The 26,930-nt window shown below is 39.5% G+C and overlaps 2 protein-coding genes, 1 long non-coding RNA gene and 1 pseudogene across 4 annotated transcripts; 2 read left to right on the top strand and 2 right to left on the bottom strand.

Annotated features, from left to right (window-relative positions):
* The first annotated feature begins 799 nt into the window (after positions 1 to 799).
* LOC146580404 (uncharacterized) lies at positions 800 to 2,340 on the top strand. Its single transcript, XR_014891690.1, has 3 exons — positions 800 to 864; positions 1,066 to 1,354; positions 2,029 to 2,340. It is a non-coding gene; the product is annotated as an uncharacterized LOC146580404 (long non-coding RNA).
* Positions 2,341 to 17,138: 14,798 nt separating this feature from the next.
* Positions 17,139 to 19,042, bottom strand: LOC146580403 (uncharacterized; annotated as a pseudogene).
* cdca9 (cell division cycle associated 9) lies at positions 19,032 to 21,602 on the top strand. Of its 2 annotated transcripts, none has more exons than XM_085267150.1 (10): positions 19,032 to 19,268; positions 19,349 to 19,480; positions 19,555 to 19,592; positions 19,676 to 19,727; positions 19,867 to 19,931; positions 20,094 to 20,155; positions 20,655 to 20,747; positions 20,943 to 21,024; positions 21,220 to 21,306; positions 21,378 to 21,602. In XM_085267150.1, the coding sequence occupies exons 1-10, from the start codon at positions 19,064 to 19,066 to the stop codon at positions 21,420 to 21,422; spliced, it is 861 nt and encodes a 286-aa protein (XP_085123276.1). In that variant the 5' UTR covers positions 19,032 to 19,063; the 3' UTR covers positions 21,423 to 21,602. The 2 variants fall into 2 exon arrangements, with proteins under 2 accessions (XP_085123276.1, XP_085123275.1); XM_085267149.1 differs by having other exon boundaries at positions 19,037 to 19,268; positions 20,652 to 20,747; positions 21,378 to 21,601.
* A 292-nt stretch (positions 21,603 to 21,894) lies between these two features.
* Positions 21,895 to 25,448, bottom strand: plin2 (perilipin 2). The gene is made up of 8 exons (XM_085267148.1): positions 25,357 to 25,448; positions 25,076 to 25,121; positions 24,685 to 24,880; positions 24,336 to 24,418; positions 23,901 to 24,165; positions 23,228 to 23,406; positions 22,713 to 22,829; positions 21,895 to 22,579 (listed from the first exon to the last, which is right to left on the bottom strand). Exons 2-8 carry the CDS (start codon positions 25,103 to 25,105, stop codon positions 22,151 to 22,153), a joined length of 1,299 nt encoding a protein of 432 aa, XP_085123274.1. The 5' UTR covers positions 25,106 to 25,121; positions 25,357 to 25,448; the 3' UTR covers positions 21,895 to 22,150.
* Between the last annotated feature and the right edge of the window lie 1,482 nt (positions 25,449 to 26,930).

The following is a 26,930-nucleotide window of genomic DNA, read 5'->3' as shown; positions in this document are numbered from 1 at the left end:
TCAAGGATCACATAAAAACTTTCTTCATCCCAAACAATGAACGCTCCTGATTTTATAATAACCCAAACCCCTTTGACAAGTTCGCAAGTGTGATTAAAGACTGAGAGCCCGAGGAGTAACGTTTGTCCTAGTCCCAGTCTAATGATCAGTTCTCTCTGTTGAACTAACAACACTGAAAAAACTTCAAAGAAAACTTCCCACCTTCAAAAGCGCACACGGCAGCTGACTCAGTGAAACAAATAAACGTTAAAGGGAACTTGGGAAAGCTAAAAGGGCTCAAGTTTGCCAAAAGTGGGAACAATGAACTTAAGTCGCTTACCTTTATTAACAATGCTGAAGATAATGATCCTTTTCTTATTTTCTTCTGTTTCAGCCTTTAGAAGCGGGGCCAAAGTTTGTCTTCTTGCCCTTCTTCCTTGTCAACGTATAAACGGCATAATATTCTGATATGAGTCGTCGGTAAGTTATCGCACTTAGTGCACAATTGTGCATCGTAAGAAAGGGGATGAGTATGTGAGACCTGTCAGTGTCTCTCCCCTTAGAGAGAGACGAGTCTTGCACACTCTCTTACTTACCTCTTAGCTCTCAGACCCCTCTTACTGTGCAATGTGGGGATGTATTACTGGGCTTAAACCCGGGTTGCTTTTTCAGAAGCCCGGGGTCTTTGGGAGTGTAGGATGCCCGACTGACAACTGTATAAGACAAAAACTACACACAATATTCAAAGCACATAGCGCACAGTCCTTAATTCCCCCTAATTTTGGTATGATCCGAGCTCAGGCACTTGGCGACTGAGCATTAGGCGTGTGAGCGAGGGCGAAGAAGTGCAGCCGGGCAGACAGAGGAGAGCTTGATTTTGACCAGGTACCAAAGCAAATCATTCGTACTGTACAAATAATGTAAATATGACGGTGTATCACAGAAGATATCAAACTGATCACTTGACCCATATTACGTTAATTGCTCTTCGAGTGAATCAACAAATGGCGAAATGAAAAACCGAACAACAACAACGCTGTTTCTTTAGAGTCTTGGCTTACATGTGTTTTTATTTCATATTTTCAGTTGTTAAAATAACATCTACCTGAGAAAAGGGGAGAAGAGAGAGCAAAGATCGAACAATGCGTGCAAGGAGTTTCCCCTCGCTCTTATGCGGAAGTGCTGTGCTCAGTCGCCTAGTGCCTGAGACTGCGGTCAAGTCGTTCCAGTAGTCATATTAGAATATTATGCCGTTGGCGTAATATACGTTGACAGGGAAGAAGGACAAGAAGACAATCTTTGGTCCCGCTTCTAAAAGCTGAAACAGAAGAAAATAAGAAAAGGATCATTATCTTCATCTGCATTATTAATAAAGGTAAGCGACTTTGTTTCGACTCATTGTTTCTACTTTTGCTGTTTTTTCCCCTCTAAGTTCCTTTCAATGTTTAGTCGTTGCAGTGAATCTCTGTGCGCTTTACTTTTACTTATTTACTTACTCTATACTTGTCTTAATGTCCTGTCTTATTTTTATCCTTATTTATCTTGTTCCTTCCCCTAACTTGGCATTTGTGTATGGACAGCAAAGGAAGAATTTCATTGCACAGAGAAATGCCATTTCTTCTACATGACAATAAACACTTTGAATCTTGAATCTTTAAGGCAGTTGACTCACAGCATGTAGACTCACAGTTTCAACACTGGTTTTCAAAGCTTTCAAAAAAAATCATCTTTAAAAGAATCAGCTCAATACCAGTAAAGACTGGATTTTAGTTTCAAAATGTATATAAAGTTTGAAACTCAAATCTTACGAAACCTGGTTCCTTCCAGCGCATTCCTTGACAGGCTGCGAGGCCAGCTCCTTTGAACTCCGGCTAGCTGCTCTCACAAGCAAACATTCGCACATAAAAGCCTTGGATAACCCGATAACCGGTGCAGATTTATAAAGACTGTTATTGTTGTGAATCAGCAGCTATCAAACAGAGCTCTGATAAGTTACAGCGTTTAACGAGTAGTTGCTGCAGCTGACTCATTTGTTCTTCCTTCTGACAGACTTGAAGCTGAAATGGATGGACACGGTGAAGTTGCCACTCCGCTGTATGTCCTGCGTGTTGGTTAGTCGTTTCGTTACCACCTCGTCTACGACGAGACTGATGGACTGGCTGTGATACTTTATGGTGACAGAGAGAAGCTTGCTGCGATATTCCTGCAGAGGATGGTGACGGAGTTCTTCAGAAACTGGATTCACAGGCCTGAGTGACCAAGACCATCAGTGACCTGTGTTCGCACAGCCTCCACGCAGAGCTGGGAAGCAGGGGCCTTCAGCATCCAGCAGTGCCTTCACAGATTAAACATTGTTGATGTTGTTTAAAGTTTGATAATGAGTTCATTAAAATAAATAATTAAAGGTTACCTTTCTTTGTTATTATTCCACACATTGATTTTTAACCTGCACAGAGTCCTTCAACAGAGCTCTTAGATTTTCAAAAGCTGTATCTATCAGTGAGTGAGTGATGGGGAAGCCAGATTTGAATGACCAAAATAACCAAATTTGATAATAAAATAATATTGATATGTGATAAAACAAAACTAATATTATCTGCCAATAAGTTGGTTTAGTGTAGTTTTGCGGCCCTGTTGTAGCGCGGCCGTTTCTGTTTAATTCCAGCGTTGCAGAGAGAGGTGCTCGTTATCTCCACCAAAGCGCCTCCGGTCCTGGGGTAAGCCGTTAGAACTGCTTTTATTAGCATTCACAGCTACAAGAGGCTAAGGTTACATTTATCCTTTGTTTTAGGGTTTGATTGCTGCCTTCACCTCTCCGTGGCAAATCGCCTAACTTTAATTGGAGAATCAAGACGCCTGCCTATAGTCGGTTTGAGGGCTCCTGCTCGGTGGAGCTGCTCTCTTGTCTTGTCTCGTCTTTTTGGTCTCATCTTTTATTTTTGTGGAATTGTTTTTATTAAGTGGGCTAACCTTTTTCTGGTGCGCCTGGTTTTATTATATTCTGGATTGTTGCTTGTACCCACGCCTCGGTGATCGGGCTGGAGCGATCCTCTGCCCGCGTGTCGTGCTGGGAACTTGAAACCGCCTCAGTTGCCGATCTCAGCCTGTGCGGAGCCAGACTGGCTTGTGATCAAGGCCTGAACTATTGCCACCAGCACGAGTTGTAGTTTGATTTGTGGGATGTAAGCCTTCCAGTTTGGTGTGCATGTGTGATTTCTTTTATTAAAGCTATTAAAGATTGAAGTTTTAGTTTTTATGATATGTAGCGAGCCTGACGCTCAGAGTCCTTTTACTCTTTTAACGTAGGGGAGACCGGGGATAGTTGTAACATTTTTGACATTTTTGTCTGTAATTTGGAGCTCGTTTAAGGTAGTGGATTCAAAATGTAATCCAAAGTATTTACATGTCTCGGCTATTAAATAGTGCAGCTATTTTCTCTGCAGCACAATTACCCATTGCATGGTATGGCCTCAAACACAAAGAGTGAAATGTTACAATTAACCCCATAGTCTGGGTTAGTTGTAACATATCCTGGGGTGAAATGTAACACAATGAAATAAGGGTACTGACAAAATATTAATATGTAATCTTTGTTTATTCAACACATGAATGCACTTAGAGCCATTTATGTAGCTGTGTGTGTGTGACAGAATGCAGAAATCTAGCTTTTGAACATATTCCAACCCCCCCCCAAAAAGACAAATTATGGAATTTTCTGCAACTGAATATTTCATTAATTTTGGTTGGTCTTCCTTGAGTTTGGCCTCATTGGCTCAGTGGGCATTATAACCTACAACTCTTGCACCAATTTTGAACATAACAATGAAGCTGAAAAAATGTAGTTGTTCACCAGCATCGCAATTCCATTACTTTTTATCCTGGCTTACCTTGGTGTGGTTTGCAAAGTGAGGAAATCTGTTTCTTGCACCCATCCTGATTTATTTCCACTACCAATACTTCCTACTGGTCCATCTCTGACAGTGGTCTGTGGCGGTCCCAGGGCCACTTGGTGAAGCACGTCTGGCAAGTCTGTCAGTCTGGCGGGCCACTGACAGACTTTCCTTTGTACAGCACTGGGTGGGCTGTAGTGATTGTGTTGTGTGATTTTTCTTTTGGGTCCACGGCTGATGGCAAGTCCAAGTTCCATGATTGTTTTTAACTTTTGGACACTGTCAACAACGACGCTCCTTTTTGTTTTCTAATATTTCATCTATTTTCACTATAAACAAAATTATTGATATTGGAGCCAACCTGCGTCGGTGTGCATCCTTGAATCTGTCCGGCCTCTCTTATTCATTTAATCGATTTTTCTTAAAAAGGAATTTCCTGGGGGTGAAATTCCCCTTGGTGGCGTTGTCATTTTATTACCATTTCTTTTATAACCCCGCCGACCACTTGGTCACACTAATGTAGTGGCAGCAGGGCTCTGAGTATGTTGTTCACTCAATAGCAGGAAAATTGAGAGAGACACACACCAAAAATGGGATTTACGAAAAATGATAATTAAAAACACGGAAATGTAAAATAATGAATGTAAAATAATGTAATAATGTAAAAAAATAAATGTAAAAAATAATGTAAAAAAATGTAAAATAATTAATGTTTATAAAATGATAACAAATTAACAAGTTGTTTTTTCCATATATTTTTATTGAAATTTTTATAGTATAATACAAACACATGTTGAACACCCTCACATTCACACATCCATCCATACATCAGACCTGCCTACATCACATTCAAATGTAGAAATGAGCATAGTTCTCACAGTAATACAAAAATACAAGGCACGGCGAGTGAGCGGGGCGAGGCACGGCGAGTGAGCGGGGCGAGGCACGGCGAGTGACCGGGGCGAGGCACGGCGAGTGAGCGGGGCGAGGCACGGCGAGTGAGCGGGAGAGAGAGAGAGAGACCTGCGAGGCACGGCGAGTGAGAGGGAGAGGAGTCGTCCATCACCAGTGTCCTGTGTTCGTCGAAGAACGCCGACACCGACTTGGTGAAGTCTGCCTCTCTTGTGGATAAAGGTAAGATTGACTTTTGATTTCAAATACAAACACTTGAAGGTAGTGTTTGTACGTTAAACAAAACTTGTCCGTAATGGTAGTGTTAACAGATTTGTCCAAATTTAAACTAAAAAAAGAACAAATCAGCTCAGTTGCAGTAAAGACTGCATTTTAGTTTGAAACTTTATATAAAGTGTTCATTCAATGTTTATGCTGGATTGAGCAAATATGACAAGTTATACAACAACTACAAAACTGTGTGAGTGCGCTCTCTCTGTGCTGCTGCTGCTCTCTCTGTGCGCTGAATATTTTTACACATTTTGTTGTTAATTTTGACACTAAATTGAGTACAATTAAAACTGTCCATAGAGTAAATTTAACTCTAATTCTGAGTGGTCCGGGACATCATAATGTCTAACTCGCGTTATGATTGTGATAGAGAAGCAGCCTATTTTGTTTTTTTTAATCAATATCTGAACGTATGAACAATAGACGGTCAAATCAATGAAAATACAAGTTAAAAACATTTCAACAAAATTTGTTGTTAACACTGAAACACACAGTAGGCCTACATTAGATATAGGGCTGCATTTTAAAATGAATTAGAGAAAATAAATAACATGGCTAAATTTTGCAGTTTCTTTCTTTCCCCCTTGTATTCCACTTCCCCACTTTCTGTTGTTCAGTGAGAGAACTGAGCTTCAGTTTGCCCTTCCAGGATTTTAAATCTGGGCTGGAATGGTGTCAGGGCCATTCTCACACACATGTGTAGGTGCTCGTTGGTGAGCCTGGAACGATATTTAGTTTTTATTATGTTCATTGTGGAGAAAGCTGCCTCACAGCTGTATGTGGAGCCAAACATGGTCAAGATGTACGGCTACTTTTCTCAAATTTGGGAAAGCTGTCTCAGACCATTTGGAGCCAGAAAGTGGCAGGTTCAGTTCTTCCAAACTGCTTTCAGGGCCACATCTGCTTAGAGCCCAACCAGTTGCATTTGAAGAGGCCCAGCATTTGCCCTCTTGAAGTGCTGTGTGACTTCCTTTGAGAATCCTCTGACATCAGTGATGAGAAATGGGTTCTTTATGAACTGCTGTCCAAAGCTGAAGCTATCAAAACGTTTGCTGAAGTTTTCAATCAGCTTGTCAACAAAGTCAACAAAAGAGGACACATCTCTCTGTCCCTGAACCTGTTCCTGAACCTGCGCTTTGTGCGCCGAGCTTCATTTACATTAGTCCTTCATCAGTCCTTCGTGCTCATGTCTAGATTAAATGTCAATCTTAGGAATTCATGAGTTTGGTAGATCTCATTCATGAATTTGAAGTTTACTTCTTTTACTTTGGGAGAAAAGGGAAGAGAAATTTCTTTTCTTCAGAGAACCTTAATCTCCTCATTCTCAAAAAGTTTCAGAATTAGGAAAAAAACGTTCTGATCAGGGGCGGATAGTAAAACTTTGTACCATCTCTGGGAGCTGCCAGGATCTAGAAAAAGCTTCTCCACTGAGACAAACCCAGTGTGTATGATTACAGCAGTGGAAAATAGAGCAAAAGGGGCAGGTGCTAATTTTTATTTATTAGTATTTTATTTATTTATATTTTAAACATTCAGGGACAGGTGTCTGCGAGTCAATGACATCCGATGAGTCCAAAGCAACTTGTTTCATTTAAAAAAAAAACCGTTTACTGTGTAGGTGCGTTTAGTTGATGCTCACATGTCAGTCCCTGGCTAACCAGCCAATTTGTCTGAGTGAAAAATATGTAAGAACCAGTGAGAGGCAAGCCAACAAGACAAGAATATGAAAATGAGTACTCAGAGAGAGGGTAGTCTGTGGTTCTGTGTTCATTCTTCTTTTACATTCTGGTTTAGATTTATAATGCAGCCAGTTTCACTGCAGTGAACCCTTGAAACAGAAGGATCTCTAATAAAGGGAATTAACTTAAGGATTAAATGTACTGGTTTAACGTTGTTCCTAAGTTTGGTTGACTTTTGCCTGTTAGCTGCTCCAAGTTTCCTTCAGGTTTACTTGTTTAAAAGGTACTACAGTGTTTTCTTTAACGTGTCTGCAGCTATCGCTGACTGTGACTTATGGTTTGTTCTTCCCTCTAACAGACTTGAAGCTGCAATGGACGGACACGGTGAAGATGCCATTTTGCTCTATGTCCTGTGTGTGTGTTCCTGGTTTCGTTTCCATCTCATCTACCACCAGACCGACGGACTGGCTGTGATACTTTATGGTGACAGAGAGAAGCTTGCTGCGATATTCCTGCAGAGGATGGTGACGGAGTTCTTCAGGAACTGGATTCACAGGCCTGCGTGACCAACTCTGCGGGACTTTCAACACAGTCCTCTGGTGACGCCTGATGGCCAAAAGTATGAAGAGCAGCTTGAATCTACAAAATGAACTGCTTCATTATGACGAGTTCACAATTCTGTCTGATATTGGGCTGCCGTTGCTTTGCTTTTTGGGAGGTGAAAAAAATGTTACGTCTATTTATTTGTTTAGTAGATAAATTTGGTCAATAAACGTTGCTTATGCGCCATGGTGTGGTCTTTCTTTGCTTGTGACTTCTTGATGTTGGTAAATACAATACATGAAAAATACATATAATATACATATAATAATGTACAACAGATTATGGAGTACGCTTCTGCTGTGAGGTCCTGCCTCCATGAACTCATGCAATTAATCACTGGACAGAAAGACCGCTGTGTGTATAAATAATATGATACTGGGCCAATTTTCTTATACATATGTTTGACCAGGAGGTAGAACTGAAAAGGGAGAATGCTTATGAACTTGTAAAGTAAAAACGTGATGCATTTAAGGTTATCCGTTTGGTTTTTGTTTGAGAAGAGAATTTGTTCCACTGTGTGATGGTCGAGTTTCTTTTCTTGGAGATAATTTCTCCTGCATTAGAGGAAATGTGGAACAAAGAGGCTGGAGAGCCCAGAAACTGCAATGCAAGTTGGTAGAGATGCAGGTGTACGGTCTTCCTGGTGTCACAGACGATCAGCTAAAACTATTAAACAAATTAAATTGCTGCCATTTTTGTACAATAATATTTTAAGATTATTTTACATATAAAATAGATATTTTTTATTATATTAAATTTAAAGCATCAAATTGAAGTCTTTCTAAAGTTATTTAATGATATTAATATTATGAAAAGTACATTTTTGTTATGTTATGTTTTCTATATTTTCAGATAACATAAACACAGAAAAATGGTGTTACAGGGAGATTTATAACAATAACTAAATATGCAGTTTTTACAGTTTTCCCAAGCTGTAAAAATTACAAATGAAACAATAAATAAAAATTAGCACCTGCTCCTTTTGTGCTACTTTACACACTCACACACATACACAGACACTGGGTTTTAAAGAAAATACATTAAGAACAGCTATATTAGAATTATATTTCAAACGTGACAAACTTATATATATATATATATATATATATATATATATATATATATATATATATATATATATATATATACATATATATATACACACATACAGTGGCTTGCAAAAGTATTCGGCCCCCTTGAACTTTTCCACATTTTGTCACAAACATGAATTTTATTGGAATTCCACGTGAAAGACCAACACAAACATTTTTTACAAATAAATAACTGAAAAGTGGGGTGATATATTTATTATTTATATACATTTATTTCACTAAAAACATGTAAAATATTGACCTTTATCTTACCTCATAATGGAGATGTCTCTCATGTAGTGCAGCTTGCAGAAAGGGGTCCCATCCCCCCTCCCCAAATGAAATTTCACACAGATTTTTTTTAAAGGGCCAGTGTGAAGTGGCAAACCTTCCTGGCTTTATGAGAATATGAGAAATATGAGAATGAATATGAGCTACAAGCATACTCTGATGGGCAAAGTTAAGTGGCAAACCATCATACCTACTAAAATTTGTCCTGGAATTACTCTGTGACAGCAGAAAAGTGCATAAATTACTTACGGAAGGACGTTTTACCAAAGTAGGATGGTTTGTCAGAACACCGGTATTTGCCAGAAACTGGGTCCATGGCCCGGGGGTTGGGGACTGCTGCATTAGACAACTATAGAGCACCTTAGAAGCTAACCTGTTTCTTTAATGGGTGTTTGGGCTGTTTGCATTTGGATCAGTGGATCAGTGATCATGTGCTCAGGAGACACCCAACATCCCCTGCTTCAAAATAATCTCTGATATATGTGGACAATGACTATGCCCCGGAGATACAAAGAAGAAGAAAGGAATATGCGACAGCGAAGAAGGTGCTTAAAGAGAACAATATTCGCTTCCAGACGCCTTTCCCGGCCAAGCTAAGGGTGTTCTACAGAGAGGGAATTGTGACATACAACACGGCGCACGAAGCGACTACCGATATGGTGAAGAGGGGATTATCGGTAGAAGTTGTGAAAGACAGAGACTCATTCTTGGATCAAATAAAACAGCACACTTGGCAAACAAGTACGAAGAAGAAAGGTGGAAACTCGACTCCAAAGCTGGGTTTCAAGGAACGCCTTCAGATATTTAGGCACCAAGATGACAGTGGATAAACAGCAAGTGTGTGACGGAGCACTATACTAGAGGTAAACTCAAGAATATTGAGACCTAAGATGAACTGAGAATATGAATTTTATTTCGATTTACTTGTTTTGTTATATAATTAGTTAATCTTATAAAGAGGGCATATAAAATTACATTAAAGTCGGGTCATTTATTTGCACAATAAGTTGGACCCTACAGACCACTGGGCTTTCGGCCTGTGTGCCGGAGAGGGCACTCTTCCACAAGTGGACAGAAGAGTTTTTCCCTCACCAAATATAGCTAATATAGCGATTATGTTTTTGGAAGTCAACATGATTATATGTTTTCGTTGTATAATGTTTTTTTTTTTTTGTTTTTTTTTGTTTTTGTTTTTTTTTGTTTTTTCTTCTTTTCTTTTTTCTCTTTTTTTTCTGTTTTGGGGGAGTACCTTTCGATCTTTGGCTATGTACAGAGATTGGAATTATATAAGGTCGTACATCAATGCCCTGTAAGGTAACTAAAATAGTGTCATTTAATGTAAATGGTCTGGGGAGCCATATTAAAAGAAGTAAAATTATGTCAAAAATAAAAAGAGAACAAATAGAAGTTGCCTTTATACAGGAATCTCACTTATCGAAGCTCGAACATGATAAATTAAAGAAATGGAAATTTAATCAGTATTCCTCTTCCTGCCCTCAGAGTCCTAAAAGGGGTGTGGTAATTCTAATCTCTAGTAGGTTAAATTTTGAATGCATCCAAGAAATCAGTGATAAGGAGGGGAGGTTTGTGTTAGTCAAAGGGTACCTGGAGGGTATACTGATTACTCTTATAAATGTATATGCTCCCCCACGATCAGAGATAAAATTTTTCAAAAAGGTTTTTGAATTGATTGTTGGAGAGGCACAAGGTACTCTGATTTTGGGAGGAGATTGGAATGTTCGCCTCAACCCGTCCTTGGACTCATCAAACCCACACGCTCCGGGATTGAATAAAACAACCAAAAACATCAAATTAATCTTAAAGGACGTAGGGCTCATAGATGTATGGAGAGAACTAAACCCCAACAAGAAGGATTATACCTTTTTTTCTCACCCTCATTCATTTTATTCTAGATTGGATTATTTTTTTATGTACCAAAAAGATTTTAGCAGGGTGATCAATTGCAGGATAGGAGTGATGGATTTATCAGACCATGCCCCATTGTACCTGGAAGTAGTGCTTGGATACGAAAGAAGAGTTACATCCTGGAGATTAAATACAAGTATTCTAAGCACGATGAAAGAACAAATTAGTCAAGATATAATAGATTATATAGCGGAAAATAATAATGAAGAAGTTTCCCCAAGTATTCTATGGGACGCCCTAAAAGCAGTGATAAGAGGAAAACTCATAGGTTACAGCGCTAATTTAAAAAAGAAGAGAAATGAGCATTTAAGAAAACTCCAGACACAACTACAATATCTTGAAGATGCCCATAAAATAAGCGCAGTTACAAACTTACAATTAGAAATACAAAAGAAGAAAAACGAAATCGATGAAATTTTTTCAAGTGAAATACAAAAAAATATGGTTTTTTTAAAACAAAGATACTATGAGGTAGGAGGCAAATCTGCTAAATTACTGGCTTATAAATTAAAAAAACAACAATTAGAAAATACAATATATAAAATAAAGGACCCTCAAACAAATAACATTGTGTATAAACTTGAAGATATACAGTCAGCCTTCCTAAAATTCTACAAAGAACTATATACACAACCTAGAGTGGATATTAAAGGTATGATATCTTTTTTAGATTCATTCGACTTACCAAAGTTGAATGAAAAACAGAATATAACCCTAATCAAGGACATATCTGAATTTGAAATTAAAAAAGCTATTACAAAATTGAAACCGAATAAATGCCCAGGCCCAGATGGATTCCCATCAGACTGGTATAAAGAAATGAAAGAGGTACTGATTCCTTTGATGAGAACATCATTCAACTATATTTTAAAGACGGGAGTAATTCCCCCATCTTGGAATGAGGCTTCTATCTCTATAATAGCTAAAGAAGGAAAGGACAGGCTTGACTGTGGAAATGACCGCCCCATTAGTGTTCTTAACCAGGACTTTAAGATATTTACATACATTCTTGCCAAAAGAATTGAAAATATTCTTGTTCAGATAATTAGTTTGGATCAGACTGGTTTTATTAAGCAGAGACAAACGCAAGATAATGTTCGCCGAACACTACACGTTATTGATTATGTTAGGAAAAATAAAATTCAGATGGTCCTTATGAGCTTAGATGCAGAAAAGGCCTTCGATCGGGTTAATTGGGAATTTTTATACAAAGTCATGGATAAATTCGGATTCCATCAATCGTTTATCAGGATTATACAAGCATTATATAAATCACCAAAGGCAAGAATCAAAGTTAACGGGGCGCTTTCAAATGTTTTTAACCTACAGAGAGGGACACGTCAGGGTTGTCCTCTAAGCCCCTCACTCTTTGCTCTCTTCATAGAGGCCCTGAGTCAAAGTGTAATACAAAGCAATACTATTACTGGAGTCAAGATTAGGGGTCGAGAGCATAAGATTTCCTTGTTTGCTGACGATATTTTGATTTATTTGACAAATCCAAACACTACTTTCCCCAAGCTATTGTCACTTCTGGAGATCTTTAGTTCAATATCAGGTTATAAACTAAATATATCGAAGACTCAGATATTAACTTTTAACTATGAGCCCAATTATGAAATTAAGGCTAAAGCCAATTTGAAATGGGAAACGGAGCAGATGAAGTATCTTGGAGTAAATATTACTAAAGATCTGTCTAAGATATACAATGCAAACTTTAATCCTTTAAGTTATAAAATAAATGAGGATATTAAAAGATGGAATTTATTACCATTTTTAAATTTTGAATCACGTATAGATACAGTTAAAATGAATATCTTTCCCAGGATGCTCTACCTATTCCAAACACTCCCTGTAGAAATAACTGACAAACAATTTCGGGAATGGGACAAAATAATCTCTAGGTTTATATGGCAGGGGAAAAAACCACGGATTAAGTACCAAACTATTCAGTTGGCTAAAGACAAAGGAGGGTTGGGGTTCCCATGTTTGAAAGACTATTATATTTCTGCTCAATTGAGGACATTAGTGTGTTGGTGTAATGTAGATTATCAAGCGAGATGGAAAGAACTAGAAACAGTGACCTTAAAAGATTCTCCAATTCAGGCAATTCTAGGGGATGTGACACTTATTAAAAAACAAATCCATCAAGGAAACCAATGGATTAACCTACCTTTAAAACTCTGGTTACAATTTCTTAATAAGAATGATTGGATTGAAGAGGTTAGGATTTTAAGATGGTGCGCTTTTGACAGTGATTTTTTACCTAATGAATTAGACGTAAGATATAAAAAATGGTCTGGACAAGGTTTAACGGCATATTGTATGTTTTACGATAAGGGAATTCTTAGGGACTTCCAATCAATAAAAGATCAATACCAGTTAAGTAAAACGGACTTTTTTAGGTTCTTACAAATTAGGCATCATCTATATAATTTTATACCTAAGAGAACAGATCTTTTTTCTTTACCTGTTCTGAGTATATTTGTCAAGGCTTATCAGGCTGACACAGGCCTTAAGGTGATTTCAAGATTGTACAAGGGTATACAAGAGGTTAAGAAGTGGAATACTACCTACATCAAAAAAAAAATGGGAAAATGAAACAAATATAGCAATATCAGATAACATTTGGTATGAGCAGTGCGCTTTTCAGTGGAGAATTTCTAGTTCTAATACATGGAGATGTTACGGTTGGAAGAGTATCTGTAGGTTTTTTATTACCCCTGCACAAAGTAAACATTATTTTAATCACTCTAATTGCTGGAGAAATTGTGGGGCCCAAGGAGTAAAACATTTTCATTTGTTCTGGTCTTGCCCAAGGATCAACATTTTTTGGGTATTGATCCACTCTGAGTTGCAGATTATTTTTGGTATGCAGCTTCCCTTTAATTGGGACGAACTTTTGTTTGGATATTTATACTCAGTAAATGTAGATAAAATGTCTAAGCAGTTGTATGGTATCCTGAGTTTGGCTGCCCGTAAAATTATTACCAAGAAATGGCTTAGTGTGAAAATTCCATCACTGGGTGATTGGCATGAGACTGTACATGGGATGTTTAAAATGGAAAGAATTACCTTCATTAAAAGACTCCAGTTTGATATATTTAGTGAAATTTGGGGTAAATGGAAACACTACATCCGGTTAAGGAGACCCGATCTTGTTTGAATCTCTGTAACTATATATGCCACATTTCTGAATCGTTATGTGTTTATATGTATATGTTAGTATGTATGAGACTACAAGTGAACACATATGTAAGTAGGTATGTGTATGTATGCTTAAGAATATGGGTGTGTGAGTGAATATGTGTGTGCGAGTACATACACACTAGAGGGTACACCCGTCTGTTTTTCTTATTTTTATTTTTTTATTTTTTTATTATTTACGTCTGTTCTTGATTATATGTTTATTTTGGATTATTTGTGTTTATATAGGTTGTTTAATAAAAAGAGAATAACAAAAAAAAGCCTGTGGAAATTTAAGAGGAGAACCAACAAAAACTAACATTAAAAGGTAGGGTGTTATATTTTGAATTAAAGGCATTTCAAGGATGGGTAGCAGGATCTCCCGGGCATGAATAAGCTCTTTGTGCTGCATGTGTAGACTCATTTGTTTAGCGCGTCATGTAGACAGTACCGAGTTTCATGTGGTGAATGTGAAAGCAGACTTTATGAATAACGAGAGGATTACTGGCATTACTGTTTCACGATAATGCAAGTTTATTTTAATCCACGTAATTGTTGATTATTTTTCTTTCTGTGCAGAGTGCAAAACTTGTTCCCACAGGTTTGAGGCACGCAGCATTTGTGTTGTTTTCTTTTTTTCTTTTCTTTTCTTTTTAATTGCCAAGTCATTATTGTAAATCAAATTTGTTCTCAAAATAATCTCTGCCAACTTTAACAAGACATTAGTTTAAGTGTCACAGAATCGATAAATATATAGTAGTCAGAATAATCAGTCATGTTTTTTTCTGAACTGATGAAAGACAAAAAGCACATTCACTTTACACACAGCTACAAGGTTAAGTTGTGTGGATGTTGGTTATTTAAGGTGTCACGTGACCAGTGGAAGGTAGTTGACTTCTCAGTGGCTCAGAAAAAGGCCTGTTAAGCTTGTGATTTATTAAATATATCCCACCCCCATCTAAGAACAAATCTGAAGAGCAGTTTCAGCAACAGGTTCCCACAACCTCGCTGTCTGAGGGAACGTTACAGGAGGGCATTCCTTCCCGCTGCTATCAGACTCTTTAATTCATCCACTTGGGTCAGGTCCACACATGTGGAACAGAATTAATCACGCCTCACTGCACCCTGTCACTTTTTTACACCATGACATATATTTGTCCACATACTTGTCCTTTTATACTTATATGTTTATTTGTAGCTTTAACAAGATAGGTACAAAATAGGTACATTTTTATCTATTTATCTTAATATTTATCATCAATATCTTTGTTGCTACAGTCATTTTGTATGAGTGCTTGATGTTGGTTGTATATTTGCGCGCGTCTGGTTGTCAGTAGCAATTTTTCATTTTTGATGTACGTAACCAAGATTGTTAACATTTGTAATTGTATTTATAGGTTCAACATTCCCAAAGGCTTAATGACCCGCAGTTAAAGCCATGGGCAGTAGTGAGAAAAAGACAGGTTGTCTTGGGAGCACACTGTAACTGCACAGCTGGCCTTGGTGAGAGCTGCTCACATGTGTCAGCTGTGTTGCTCAGCACATGGCAGCATACCGGTGGAAAAAAAGAAGAGATAGCTGTTACATCTAAGAAGTGCAAGTGGGCCATACTAAGTGAGGAGTTTTCAAAGAAAGTTGAGTATCAGCAAAGCAAGGACATCATTTTTAACAACTCTAAACAAAATAACAAAGAGAAATCTGCAAAAGATCATCCTGGCCTCCCAGCTTTCCCACCTCTGACTGCTGCAAGACCAACTGTATCATAACCTCTGCCAATGCCGCACACAAGTGGGGAAGATCATCGAACCTAAATTAAAATTGCTATGCTAATGCTATTTTTGTTATTAATATAATTCAGTGTTTTATATTGCACCTTACTACTGAAGCAAGTGGCTAGTTTGTAGAGTTCAGTGACAAAGGCAATAAAACTGTTTTTCTGATTTTGATTCTGATCTGTCAATCAGGAATATGAAATGTGGTTAGTGGAAATCATTTGAGATGGATGTGAAGATCAAAAAATAGCGAGCATCTGCCATTCTCTTATTTTGATATTTGTAGGACAAGTAAAGCTTTCCCTTCGAAAGTCAAGTCACAATAAGCAAACAAAAAGTGAGAGTTAATAATGTGTATTTGTTGTTTGAGATCATCAGTCACATCATTTTCATTTACATCACTGGAAGGGCACCACAGATTCAGATACATTTGTAAGCGCACAACATGCACCCACAATCTTGTCTAGATAGGTCACATCATTTTCTCTGTCTATGTCTGTGAAAGTTATGGGGACAGTGCTTTGCAAGATCATGTACTGTTGACAGAGAACTCCTATTACTCTTTTATATGTATCCTGAGAGAAGCTAGACACCTGGTGTTCTGTGAGAACCATGTTCTTTGATTTCTCCAGTGCCTTCAACACTTTTCTTCCCACGGTTCTGAAGGACAAGCTGGAGATCTCTGGAGTGGACCATCACCTCACTATCTGGATTTTGGACTACCTCACCGACTGACCACAGTATGTGAGAACTCAGGGCTGAGTGTTGGACAGGGTCGTCTGCAGTACGGAGGCCCCAGAGGGAACAGTTCTGGCTCCGTTCCTCTTCACCATCTACACTGCAGATTTCTCCCACAACTCCACCCAGTGCTTCCTGCAGAAGTTCTCTGATGACTCTGCAATAGTCGGCCTCATCACTGATGGGGACGACAAGGAGTACAGAGGACTGACCCAAGACTTTGTGGACTGGTGCCAGCTGAATTACCTCCAGATCAACACCAGTAAAACCAAGGAGCTGGTGGTAGACTTCCGCAGGCACAAACATCCTCCACTGCAACCACTGAACAGCCAAGGTATGGACATCGAGACTGTGGACAGCTACAGGTACCTTGGCGTTCATCTGTACAACAAACTGGACTGGACTCATAAGTCGGACGCCCTCTACAGGAAAGGGCAGAGCAGGCTGTACCTGCTGCGGAGACTCAGGTCGTTTGGAGTGGAGGGCCCACTCCTGAAGACCTTCTATGACTCTGTGGTGGCCTCAGCCATCTTTTACGGTGTGGTCTGCTGGGGTGGACAGGAAGAGACTGAACAGGCTGATCCGAAGGGCCAGCTCTGTTCTAGGATGCCCTCTGGACCCAGTGGAGGTGGTGAGTGACAGGAGAACGGCGGCTAAGCTGTCATCCCTGTTGGACAACATCTCCCACCCCATGCAGGAAGCTCCAACAGCACTGAGCAGCTCCTTCAGTGGCAGGCTGCGGCACCCACGGTGTGGGGCGGAGAGATTTCGCAGGTCTTTGGGACTAATAAAGGTTATCTTATCTCATCTTTTCCATCCAGAGGAGACGAAACAAATGGAACCTTGAGGTCAAATTGCAATTAAATATTTTACTGTGTGATGTAACTTGTACAAGGAGTAACACTGAGCACTGGATAACAATCTACTCGGTTTCTCTAGAACTATTTCTAAACAATCTATGATGCAAACAGTCTTCTCAAAGCTGCTCTTCCGAAATGCACATGGCAGAGATTGTCTTAGGGATTCTCTGTCAGGCCACAACACTAGACTTGGCACCAGTCTACAATGCATCACACTGATACAGTGTTTGAAAAGCTTTGAAACAGTGGTTGAGTCAATTTTGAAATAAAAATCCAAAAAGTCAAAGGACAAGTTCATTCAAAGCTTCATTAACGTTGACATGTACTGCTGAAAACATGTTTAACAAGATTTAAGTTGGAGAAAAGGAGCCACAAAACGAAAAACTGTAATGAGAATTGTATATGTTGGTAAACCAGTAAGAACATCAACCCTACACTGAAAATATGCAGTGTAGTGTTACTCGTTTTTTCTTTCAGCAACACATTTTCAGTCCTAAGAGCTTGGCAATCTTGCTCAAGAGACTGGAGGCGTTTACCACATGTTTCAGTGCTACATAATAGAACATTCTCATGGAGAACAGGCTGGACATCATTTCCAGGTTCTTCATTGGTGAAGTCCTTCAAAAGCTGTGAGATGGGAGTTTGGTCTGCAGTAGGATTCTTGCTATTATCTTGGGGATATTCACTTGGTTGACTGGTGAAAACACAAAAGAAGTGTAGTAAGGGAGGTGTTAAGATGTAAACCGCATTTGTGTCAATTATTCTATTCCTACAGTATACTACTACAGTACATGATACCACTACTAGCTTGTACTAAACTTAGAACCCAATTGTGCAGAAACGTTGTGGTTTATAATTTTACCGAGTAGGATAAAGTGGGGATGAACAGATTAAGATCTTTTACATACATTAATTTAAGTATGACAGTTAGAATAAGAGACCAAATCAACATGCAACAGAAAGACTTTGATATATTCACCTTGGAGGGATGCCTTCTGCAGATAGCTTTATTTGCTCTATCCGTTGTAGCTTTGCTTTCTGTCTTCTGTTGAACACATCCAGTCTCATTTTTGTTCTCCTTTTCTCTGGAGATGAAACGTAGTTAAAAATAGATGGAATAAAGTCCGGACTCAATGGATTATCGTTCTTTCTGCCCACAAAATAAACATAAACATTTCAGTATTTCTACTTTAGAGCTTGCTAACTTAGAAAGCACGACAGGAAGCCCACAATGCATGCAACTATGTGGTTTTGCACTCATCAGAAACCACAATGATAGTCTAGTAAATAATGAAAATACTTATGTTAGAAAGCTTGTATTTGGTAATTTACCCGATATGAAATGATCGCGGGTTATCCCCAGAAACACTTCCGTTGTGTTTTTTCCTATTTGTGTTTTCGTTTTTCCTATTTCCGTTGTGTTGGACTAAGACTGTTTTTTTGAAGACAGATTTCCTGTACAATTTTGGAGAGTAAGACATACATATGGAAAGTTATGTATAATCCGGATTATACATAAACATGTCAGATTTGTGAATCTGGAACATGTCAGATTCACAAAGGTCACAATCACAGAGGTTTGTTTGCTGTTTTTCAACAAACTTCTAAAGTGAAACCTGAAAATCTGAAAAGTGACAATTACAAACTCTTGAGTAAATCAAGTGAATACTTTTCTGGATGTCCATTTCATAAAACAATGTCTTGTAAAACACTGCCACCCAGTGGTGAAATAAAAAAAATGTTGCAAATTCTGATTACAGTTAGTTTCTTTAACATTAGTTCAAGTTTTGTGGCTGATCACTGTGAAGTGTATCCTTTCGCCAAGCAACACGGTCAGAATAACCTCATTACTTCCACCCCGCTGCGCGCATGGATATCTTCATTAAAAGTGCTGCGGTGTCAGGTGTTCGGCTGTCTAGTTATTTGATCGCAAACTCGAGTCCACCGAAGCAGCGTGGGGAGATGGCGTCGCGGCGGACGAAAAACACAAGAAGCGTGCAGAGTAAAGAAGAGCTGAGCCGGGAAATGCGGCGCAGCAAGCTGGCTCTATTCATCCAACAGTTTGAGAAAGAAGGTGAGGTGCAGCCTCGCTGCAGCCGCACCCACGTAAAGCTTCATACTTCATTTCTGACGTCCATTCATTTTTCCTTACAGCCCAAGAGCGCGTAAACGAGATGGAGGCCAAAATGGAGAACACGCTGGCCACAGTGGAAAAAGTATTCAAAGTGGAGCTGATGAAGATGCCTCCTTCTCTTCAAAACACCCTCATAGGGGATTTAATAAGCGGTGAGTCCTCTGTGATTTTTGTTATTTTTGAGCGTCTTACATGAACAACAACTACCGACTGTTTTCTCTTGTAGAGGAGGAATTCGCCAGTGAGGAATCAATAGCCAGTAAGGTGAGTTGGGTTTCTGGTTATAATCTGCTGTCTATATTTTTATTGTTTTTATTAATCATATGTTGTACTTGGACCTTTTGCAGAATGAGTGTGGTGAGGTACCCCAGCCCCGCAAACAGATAACCAGTAAAAGAGGTGAAATCAAACTACATTTTTCCATTTTGTCCAGTGAGGTTAACAATTGATCTTGTCATAGGTAAAGACACAAACCTCAATCTCTCCAAGTTATTTTGGGTTTGTTTAGCTGCCATTATTTATACTCGTATTTTTGCAGCTAAACCCACTGATTCACCAGACCAGTCTGCCCCAACCCACAGGGTCTCATCCAAAACCTCAAAGGTAGGTGATGCAGCAGGTGTATTTGCACAGGCATGGCTGTCACTGTGATTTTAAACTTTCCAGTCCTCATTAAAAAAAAAAACCCCACGATCTCTGGGGAATAAAAGCAATCGTTTACATTTCTTTATTTTCTGTCTTCTTGTTTTGTGTCTTTGTGTTTAGGGAGTGAAGGAGACTAAAAGGACGAGGACATTAGTTTGTAGTAACAGCACTGGAAATCTCATGTAAGGATTAGGCTCAAAGTCACATAGTGCATGGTTATTTACTGCTCTGAACCCGATCAAGGCCTGATCCAGTGTTAGTTGAACTGGTTTTCTTCTTAACTGGTATGTTTGTCATTACTTCCACCTGCCAAGAGTTCTCAAAGATTTCTAGATACCCAGGAGGTAATGACATCAATGGAGCTCATTAGTTTGTGAACAGAGTTTAGATCATCAGAGGAAAATGACATATAGTAGGATATATTGACTCTTTGATGGTACCACCTTGGTAACATACCAAGACCCCCAAGAGAACCCCTGACTGAATTTTTGTTGGTCACCAGCGTCAGTCTGAGCAGGTCATAAAACCCTCGCTGAGCACTTTTAAATGTGGGGTTGGCCATTGCTGCTTTTTAGTTGGCATGGAAAAAACCACTTGTTCTACACGGGGAGTGGAGTATGCAAACAACCAGGTAAAATGAAAGGCCGTTCAGCTGTAACACCAGCACTCTAATTGCAGCAGACCCTCCTCAGTCATAAGCAAGAGAACTCGCCGCTTGGCAAGTTGCAAGACCAACGACCTGTCCCCGCTGAGCCAGTCCAGACTTAAACTCAGGTCTGTTTGACGCCTTTGTTCGATCAGAAACATGTACTGCATATGTTTTGTTTCTGGCTAAAACTATTTATTTTATATTTTTAATGCTCTAAACTGTGAAGTTTAGCTCCTACGTTGTTTTTAAATAGTTGGCGAGTACAAATACTGTCAGCTCTCATTAAAATGTACTGATGTGAGTTCTGTGTTGACCCGCAGGTCTGTGGTCTCTGCTGGTGATCTGCACTGTTCTACAGCAGGCTCTACTGCACATATCGCTGTAACCACAGCACAGGGGCTGGTACTTTTTTTTTTTTTCTTTCTCTACATTTCAGAGTCCAACTTGGCCTAAAACTAAGGAGTTTGTCCTTGTTCTTGAGTTCAGTGTATGGAGTCAGATTTTTGAATAAAGTGTTCCTTATGTGAGCTGAGGTCCTGTGGTTTAACAGATTCTAGACATTGATGTTTTTCACAAGTCAAGTGTTTCTCTTCATAGATGGTGAGCTTTTCTGAAGAGACTAAAGATGACATTAACTGGGACATGCTGGATGACGTGGCGCGGTGCCAGATTAAGAAGCTCTCGGTAGGAGAAGGCCCACTTCATTACAAACTGTACATAGAAACTCCATTTGAAACTGTTATTTCACTTTTCAGAGTCTGATAGATTATCTGTCACAGCGGAGTGGCTGCGACAGATGACCGAAGAAACCCAAATATCCCCGTGTCCAGGATGTCTGTCCAGATGGAGCTCAGAAACGCATTTAACTTCAAGAAGTTTCTATTATACGTGTTCAGCTGAACAGTGTATTTACAATGCATTTGTGTGGGTTTTAAAACTAATAATAAAAGATTAAGTGTTAATTCATGACTAAGTGCCAAATTATTTGTATGATGGTATTTCAAATGTGCAGCTGAGGTGTTAGTTTGTTTTTCCTTAAATGTACCACGTGGAGCAAATGTTGTGTAATAGAAACCAAATGGGGACCAGTGTTATTGGGTAATTAACCTATTTAGGAATGTCTTTAAATGCCATCAGTGTACAGGTTAAACTGAAGGTAGTATGGGCTAGCCCCTGCCTAGGTAATGGCTTACACACATTTCATGATAGTAAAACTAAAAGCAAGTATTAGTCCCCAATAACTTGATGCAAACTCTGAACAGATTTCACACGTTTATACTGAAGCAAGCACAGGTTTATTGTTCTAGATAAATGATTTGTATGATAATTGTGGAGAATGAAATTGCGCAATTAAAGTTCAATATTCTCAAGTTAATAAAATGTACTTTCTTGGTACTGTGGAATTACATTTCAGGTTCTGTGCTAATACAGTTGAGATTTTAAAAAATATAAAGTAAAAGTTTGCATACAAAGCTGTCAAATATTGCCACAAAATTCAGAATATTAAGCTTTAAATTGTAATGGATCACTACAGGGATTCCACCTCCATGGGCTCCTCCCTCTGTCCCTGTGTAGAAGAGCTGGAGGATGTGGTGTAGGTGCTGCTGTCTTCAGATGCTGGTATGGGAGTGGGCTCGGGAGCCATCCGTGGATAGAAAGGTCCCACCAGCCAGTTGAGTGGCGTGTTGTTGATCAGATAATCCATGACGTTGTCCAGGGACTCTTTCATTTTGCTCAGCTGAACTCTGCTGCTGGTCAACCCTGTGTCTGGCAGGTCTCCCAGCGCCTTAGCTTTGCTGAAGTTGGCGTACACCTGTGAGGCAGAGTAGCCGAGGGACAGCGCCTCCTGCTGGATGTGGTTGGGGAGACCCTGCAGGCTGGAGACGAGGACAAGGCAGGTGGTCTGAAGCTGCTGGGTGAGGGAACGCGCTAGGGTCAAAGTGCGGGACTCAATTACCTGCATAGATGGAGAGGAACAGATCTGAATTAATTTGCATTATTTTCCCACTTTAATTCAATAAGATAAGTGCTGTGTACTCTATCATAAGTGAATCTTATGGATAATATTTTATCTCAATGTAAATCTTTACCTCTGCCTCATGACAGTTCTCCTGGTTTGGACTACTGGACTTCCATGCAACCAGGGAATTCAACTTCTTGTTCACCATCTGGTTAGCACTGTCAATGTTCTTTCTGCCAACCTCAATCTGAAGAAAAACACAGGAAACGGTTTTTTTTTTTTAAGTCCAAAAGCAGTGAAAGGACAGAATGGCTCTATCATCTGGATAATAAAATGAACCAATATTGGCATGATGACTGATGCTGGCAAACAGTGTGGCATTTACTGATGTCAGTGAATGTGTTGTGTCATCGCTTTTTAAGGGTTAAATATTCAAAAATGGTCTAAATACTGTATATGTGACTTTAAAACATACTGGGTGTTTGTATAACGAACATTCCTTTGATATCCAGGAATAAAAGAGTAAATGTCATAACCTCCCCTCCAAAAAACAAAAAGTCCCTTCCTGTGAATCTTGTTCCTTGCTCATTATGTTAGAGAGAGCGTGTGTGTGTGTGTGTGTGTGTGTGTGTGGAGGAGGCCCACCAGGTCAACAGTGGAGTTCAGCTCAGAAATGAACTCCATGCAGCGCTGCTTGCGATCTCGTATCTGGACCATGGCTCTGCTGTACGCTCTCTTGCGGAGCTTGGTGGAGAGAGAGCCCAGGCGGACGTAGTAGTTCGGCTCCTTGTTGTCAAAGCTTTTCACAGTTTTTGCCTCCAGCTCTGTTATAAGGCAGGGAAACATGGAAAATCCCAGTCAAACAACAAACTATATAAAGTTGTCTTGTTTTTTTTGTTTTTCTTAAAACCTAAAGTGTGGACAAGTGTAAAAACATTAGTTGTACTTGTTCAGACCGTGAGAAGAGATCAGTTGAAAGAATCCTAGTATCAAGACTGTTTCATAAGCCTCAAAACACCACAGCTCAGCCTGATCAGCTCTTTTTATATGAAGGCACTAATGCAAATTTACACACATAATGTGATCCGGTCAGCTTTTCTGGAAACTGGACCACTAACTGAACTTTGTCACATCTTGTCACACACACAAGCTTAATCTCGCTAGCTTTTATTTGTATTCTGTTTATCTGAAAAACAAACTGGAGACAAATCCACCTTTTAAATTATATGTAAAAAGTAAATCATTAGAAGTATTTCCTTAAATATTTAAAGAAAAATCTATAGAGGCATTTTTTTCTTTGTCTTTTGATTCCACTCACCCAGCTCAGCCTCAGTCATAGGTAAGTACTGCTCCACCAGACTCTCGGATGTACTCAGGGCTGTGTCGACTCCGCTGCTGATGAGCCGTGCCACTCTGCTCTCCAGTACAGTGCTCACGCTGCCGTTGACGACAGATTTGGTCTTGTCCACCCCACCGTGCACCGCGCCCCTGGTTATCTCCACAACGCTGGTCAGAGTGTCTGAGACTGTGCCCGTCACGACATCTTTAGCAGTGGTTACTACATCCTTGGCATTGGACACAATCTGGGGAGATCCACATGCATTTTTATTTTAGTGATTGCAGCAAAGGATGAGTTTAAAGTTTGTGAGGAAACAGCAATTGTGAAAAATGGGACAAAGGTCACGGCTGATAACCGAGGAGATTAGCACATTTCACATTGTGAAATTGAGCTTGCTGATGAATCAATGCATACCTGCTCAGAGGGCTGGTGAAGCATCGGCAGGGTTTTCTCAATCTTGTCCAAACCTTTACAGGCAAGATCATTGGCCATGGCAACTATAGAAGAAAAAACAAAAGAATGCTTAAGATTAAATAAAGTAAGTAAATGTTGCTTAAAAGTAAAACAAGTATAAAATCTAAACCGTATCAGAAGCTATGATGCTTATTTCTGCCTGATTATAATAAGTGGGTGAAAGGTCACAATGCCTCAACGGCCTGACTTGAAAAGACAAAGCGTGACTCAGTTTAATCATCCCTGCAGTTTCACTCTGACCTCCTCCCACCTCTAATACCACGCCTACAGACGGATGAATGGTTCTTACTCTGAGGCTCCAGCTTGTCGATGATGGGTGAAGCAGTGGTGAGAGCCACTGAGGTGATGGTGCGGACTCCTTGCTCCGCGGCCTCACACACAGTCTTGATGTACGGGTGGTTGTCCTTTGTGCTGGAGTACACACTGGACACCAAGCCATAGGTGGAGCTGATCAGAGGAAGGCTGGCGACCCTCTCCACCACACTCTGTAAAGCCAACAGAAAGAAAACAGTTAACGTATAAGTCTCCGAACTCCTTTAAACATTACGGAGTGCTATTTTGTGACGGGCTATCGGCGTAAACCCATGGTTTTAAAATTGTAAACCACATAAGACATTTGAAAGCATAGTTTCACGAAATGTACTTAAAACTACAGTACCTGAGGGCAAAAACTAACTCACCTGAGTTGGAATAACTTCAGCGGTTGCCATTTCTGTCCAGATAAACCTGCAGACAAAGAAAATGCGATTTAGTTCAAGAAAACAACAAACACGTAGAATCACGACATTTTACAGCAGATAAACTGGAGGTTGTTACTTCCGTATTAGGTTCTTTAAAGTTTCTCATAGTTAGCTACATAATAATAAACGCTCAAGTGAACCTTCTACCGATAGAAAGGCAATGCAACTGTATTAAACAGCAGTTAAAACACATAATGAAACAGATACCAGTGGACACTTACCGAGTAACTTAACTATTTCCAAACGGTCAATGAGCTGACTGATACTGCGCGAGCAGGCTGTGGCGGTTTTTATGCGCAGCAGCTATCGCGAGATCTAGCCAAGCGCTGTGACGTAGCGTCGCAACTGCTTGTAGGGCAAAGGTAAACGGGGTAAAAGTTTGGTCGGGGAATTCCTCTGAAATCAGCTGTCACATGAGCAGGCGGTGACACAGTTCAGCCCATGGTTTCATCTCCTTTCAGCAGCCATTCAAGTTCAGTGACGACACTTTTTAAAATGTACATATTTTTAATACAACAGCAGAAACAGTGGCTCCAAAGCTGTGAGTAGTCTACACTGAATATGGCTGCACTTCTTTACCATGGGTCCTAGGAAAAGGAAATACATGAAAGCCTCTTCACCTTTTCCCCTACAGTCTCCAAGTACAATACACTAATGACAACGTACTGCCTTTTAAATTATATTTTGTATAAATCATCATAACAGTCAGTGGTCCAGAAGGCTGTTGTTCCTGGTAGTTTGTGGTAATTTAAAAAAATCCAAACTGTTTGGTTTGGTCATGTGAATCCTTTAAATATAATACCAACTGCAACATTACAGGTAAAACTGTCATTTTAAAAATATTATTTGGCCCCTCTACGATTCCCTATTATATTACATGATATTTTGCTTTAGCGGTTACGCTTCCCAGCAAACGTCTATTTAATTAATCATTTCCAATTATCACAAAGCCAACCTGATGAAAAATATTGTAGCTGTTGGCTTTTGGAGACCCTTTGGGGTCTGAGTGCAGTAAATCAGTCTTGCGCAGGCTCAGACTTGGCACGTTTTTCGGGATCTATGTGAGCCGGCTTGATTAGCTCAAACCCACATCATCTACATGGGACCTGCAACAGTTCACCAATGCACTGAGATTAAAGGAAAATAATTGGCAATACAGCATGAAATATGGCCAAATGAGTCCACACACACACACCTAAGTATCATTATGTTTCATGCAGTAAATAAATGTTTGTATTTTGTTGTTGAAAGCAAAACATTATCTTATCATTCAGTGTGGGGACAGTAACTACTGGCAGAAGCCTGAAGGGACAAACAGGATTTCAGTTTGTGGAGTTAGAGTGTATATACAAACCACACAATGCACGTTTGAGTTAAATATTAAAAAACTGAGGCCATTTTCACAGCAGACTGGTTTTTGTCACCACATGGGAAAAACTAGTGTTCCTAATGTTCATCAGCTGTTTGTTAGTGTGATGCTACATAAACCCCCCAAATTGTAAGTCATTTCACAGTTTCACAGTCTTAATTACCCAGTGATTGTTAAAATGAAGATTGAGTTGAAGTTTAAAAAAAAAGTCACTCCAGGGCCTTTTTAATTCACCGTCAAAGTATTTTCTCACAATGCAGGGAGGCCAGCTGTATATTTGCTCTCATGCAACGTCTAAGAAAGATTAGGGGATTTCTTAAAAATGACTGCAAGACATTTGACCCACACGTAACCTCTCTTAATTGATTTCTGACTGTTGTAAAGGCTTGAACAGTGCCGTACGTCAGTGGTCTACCAGCAGATAAA

The sequence above is a fragment of the Mchenga conophoros genome, linkage group LG3 (assembly GCF_057382185.1).
Source record: "Mchenga conophoros isolate Kocher_MC1m ecotype Shallow Benthic linkage group LG3, M_conophoros_male_GT1.1, whole genome shotgun sequence".
In the NCBI taxonomy this organism is placed as follows: domain Eukaryota; kingdom Metazoa; phylum Chordata; class Actinopteri; order Cichliformes; family Cichlidae; genus Mchenga; species Mchenga conophoros.
Note: the sequence above shows the minus strand (reverse complement) of the source record. Positions and strands in the feature narration are given on the sequence as shown.

Excerpts from the sequence above, each read along its gene's own strand:
- cdca9 (XM_085267149.1), top strand. The coding sequence starts at position 19,064 with ATGGATATCTTCATTAAAAGTGCTGCGGTGTCAGGTGTTCGGCTGTCT. Across the intron at positions 19,481-19,554 it reads CATAGGGGATTTAATAAGCG|AGGAGGAATTCGCCAGTGAG; the intron begins GTGAGTCCTCTG and ends TTTCTCTTGTAG. Across the intron at positions 20,748-20,942 it reads CAGTCCAGACTTAAACTCAG|GTCTGTGGTCTCTGCTGGTG; the intron begins GTCTGTTTGACG and ends GTTGACCCGCAG.
- plin2 (XM_085267148.1), bottom strand. The coding sequence starts at position 25,105 with ATGGCAACCGCTGAAGTTATTCCAACTCAG. Across the intron at positions 24,419-24,684 it reads CGACAAGCTGGAGCCTCAGA|TTGCCATGGCCAATGATCTT; the intron begins GTAAGAACCATT and ends TTTCTTCTATAG. Across the intron at positions 22,830-23,227 it reads TGAACTCCACTGTTGACCTG|ATTGAGGTTGGCAGAAAGAA; the intron begins GTGGGCCTCCTC and ends GTTTTTCTTCAG.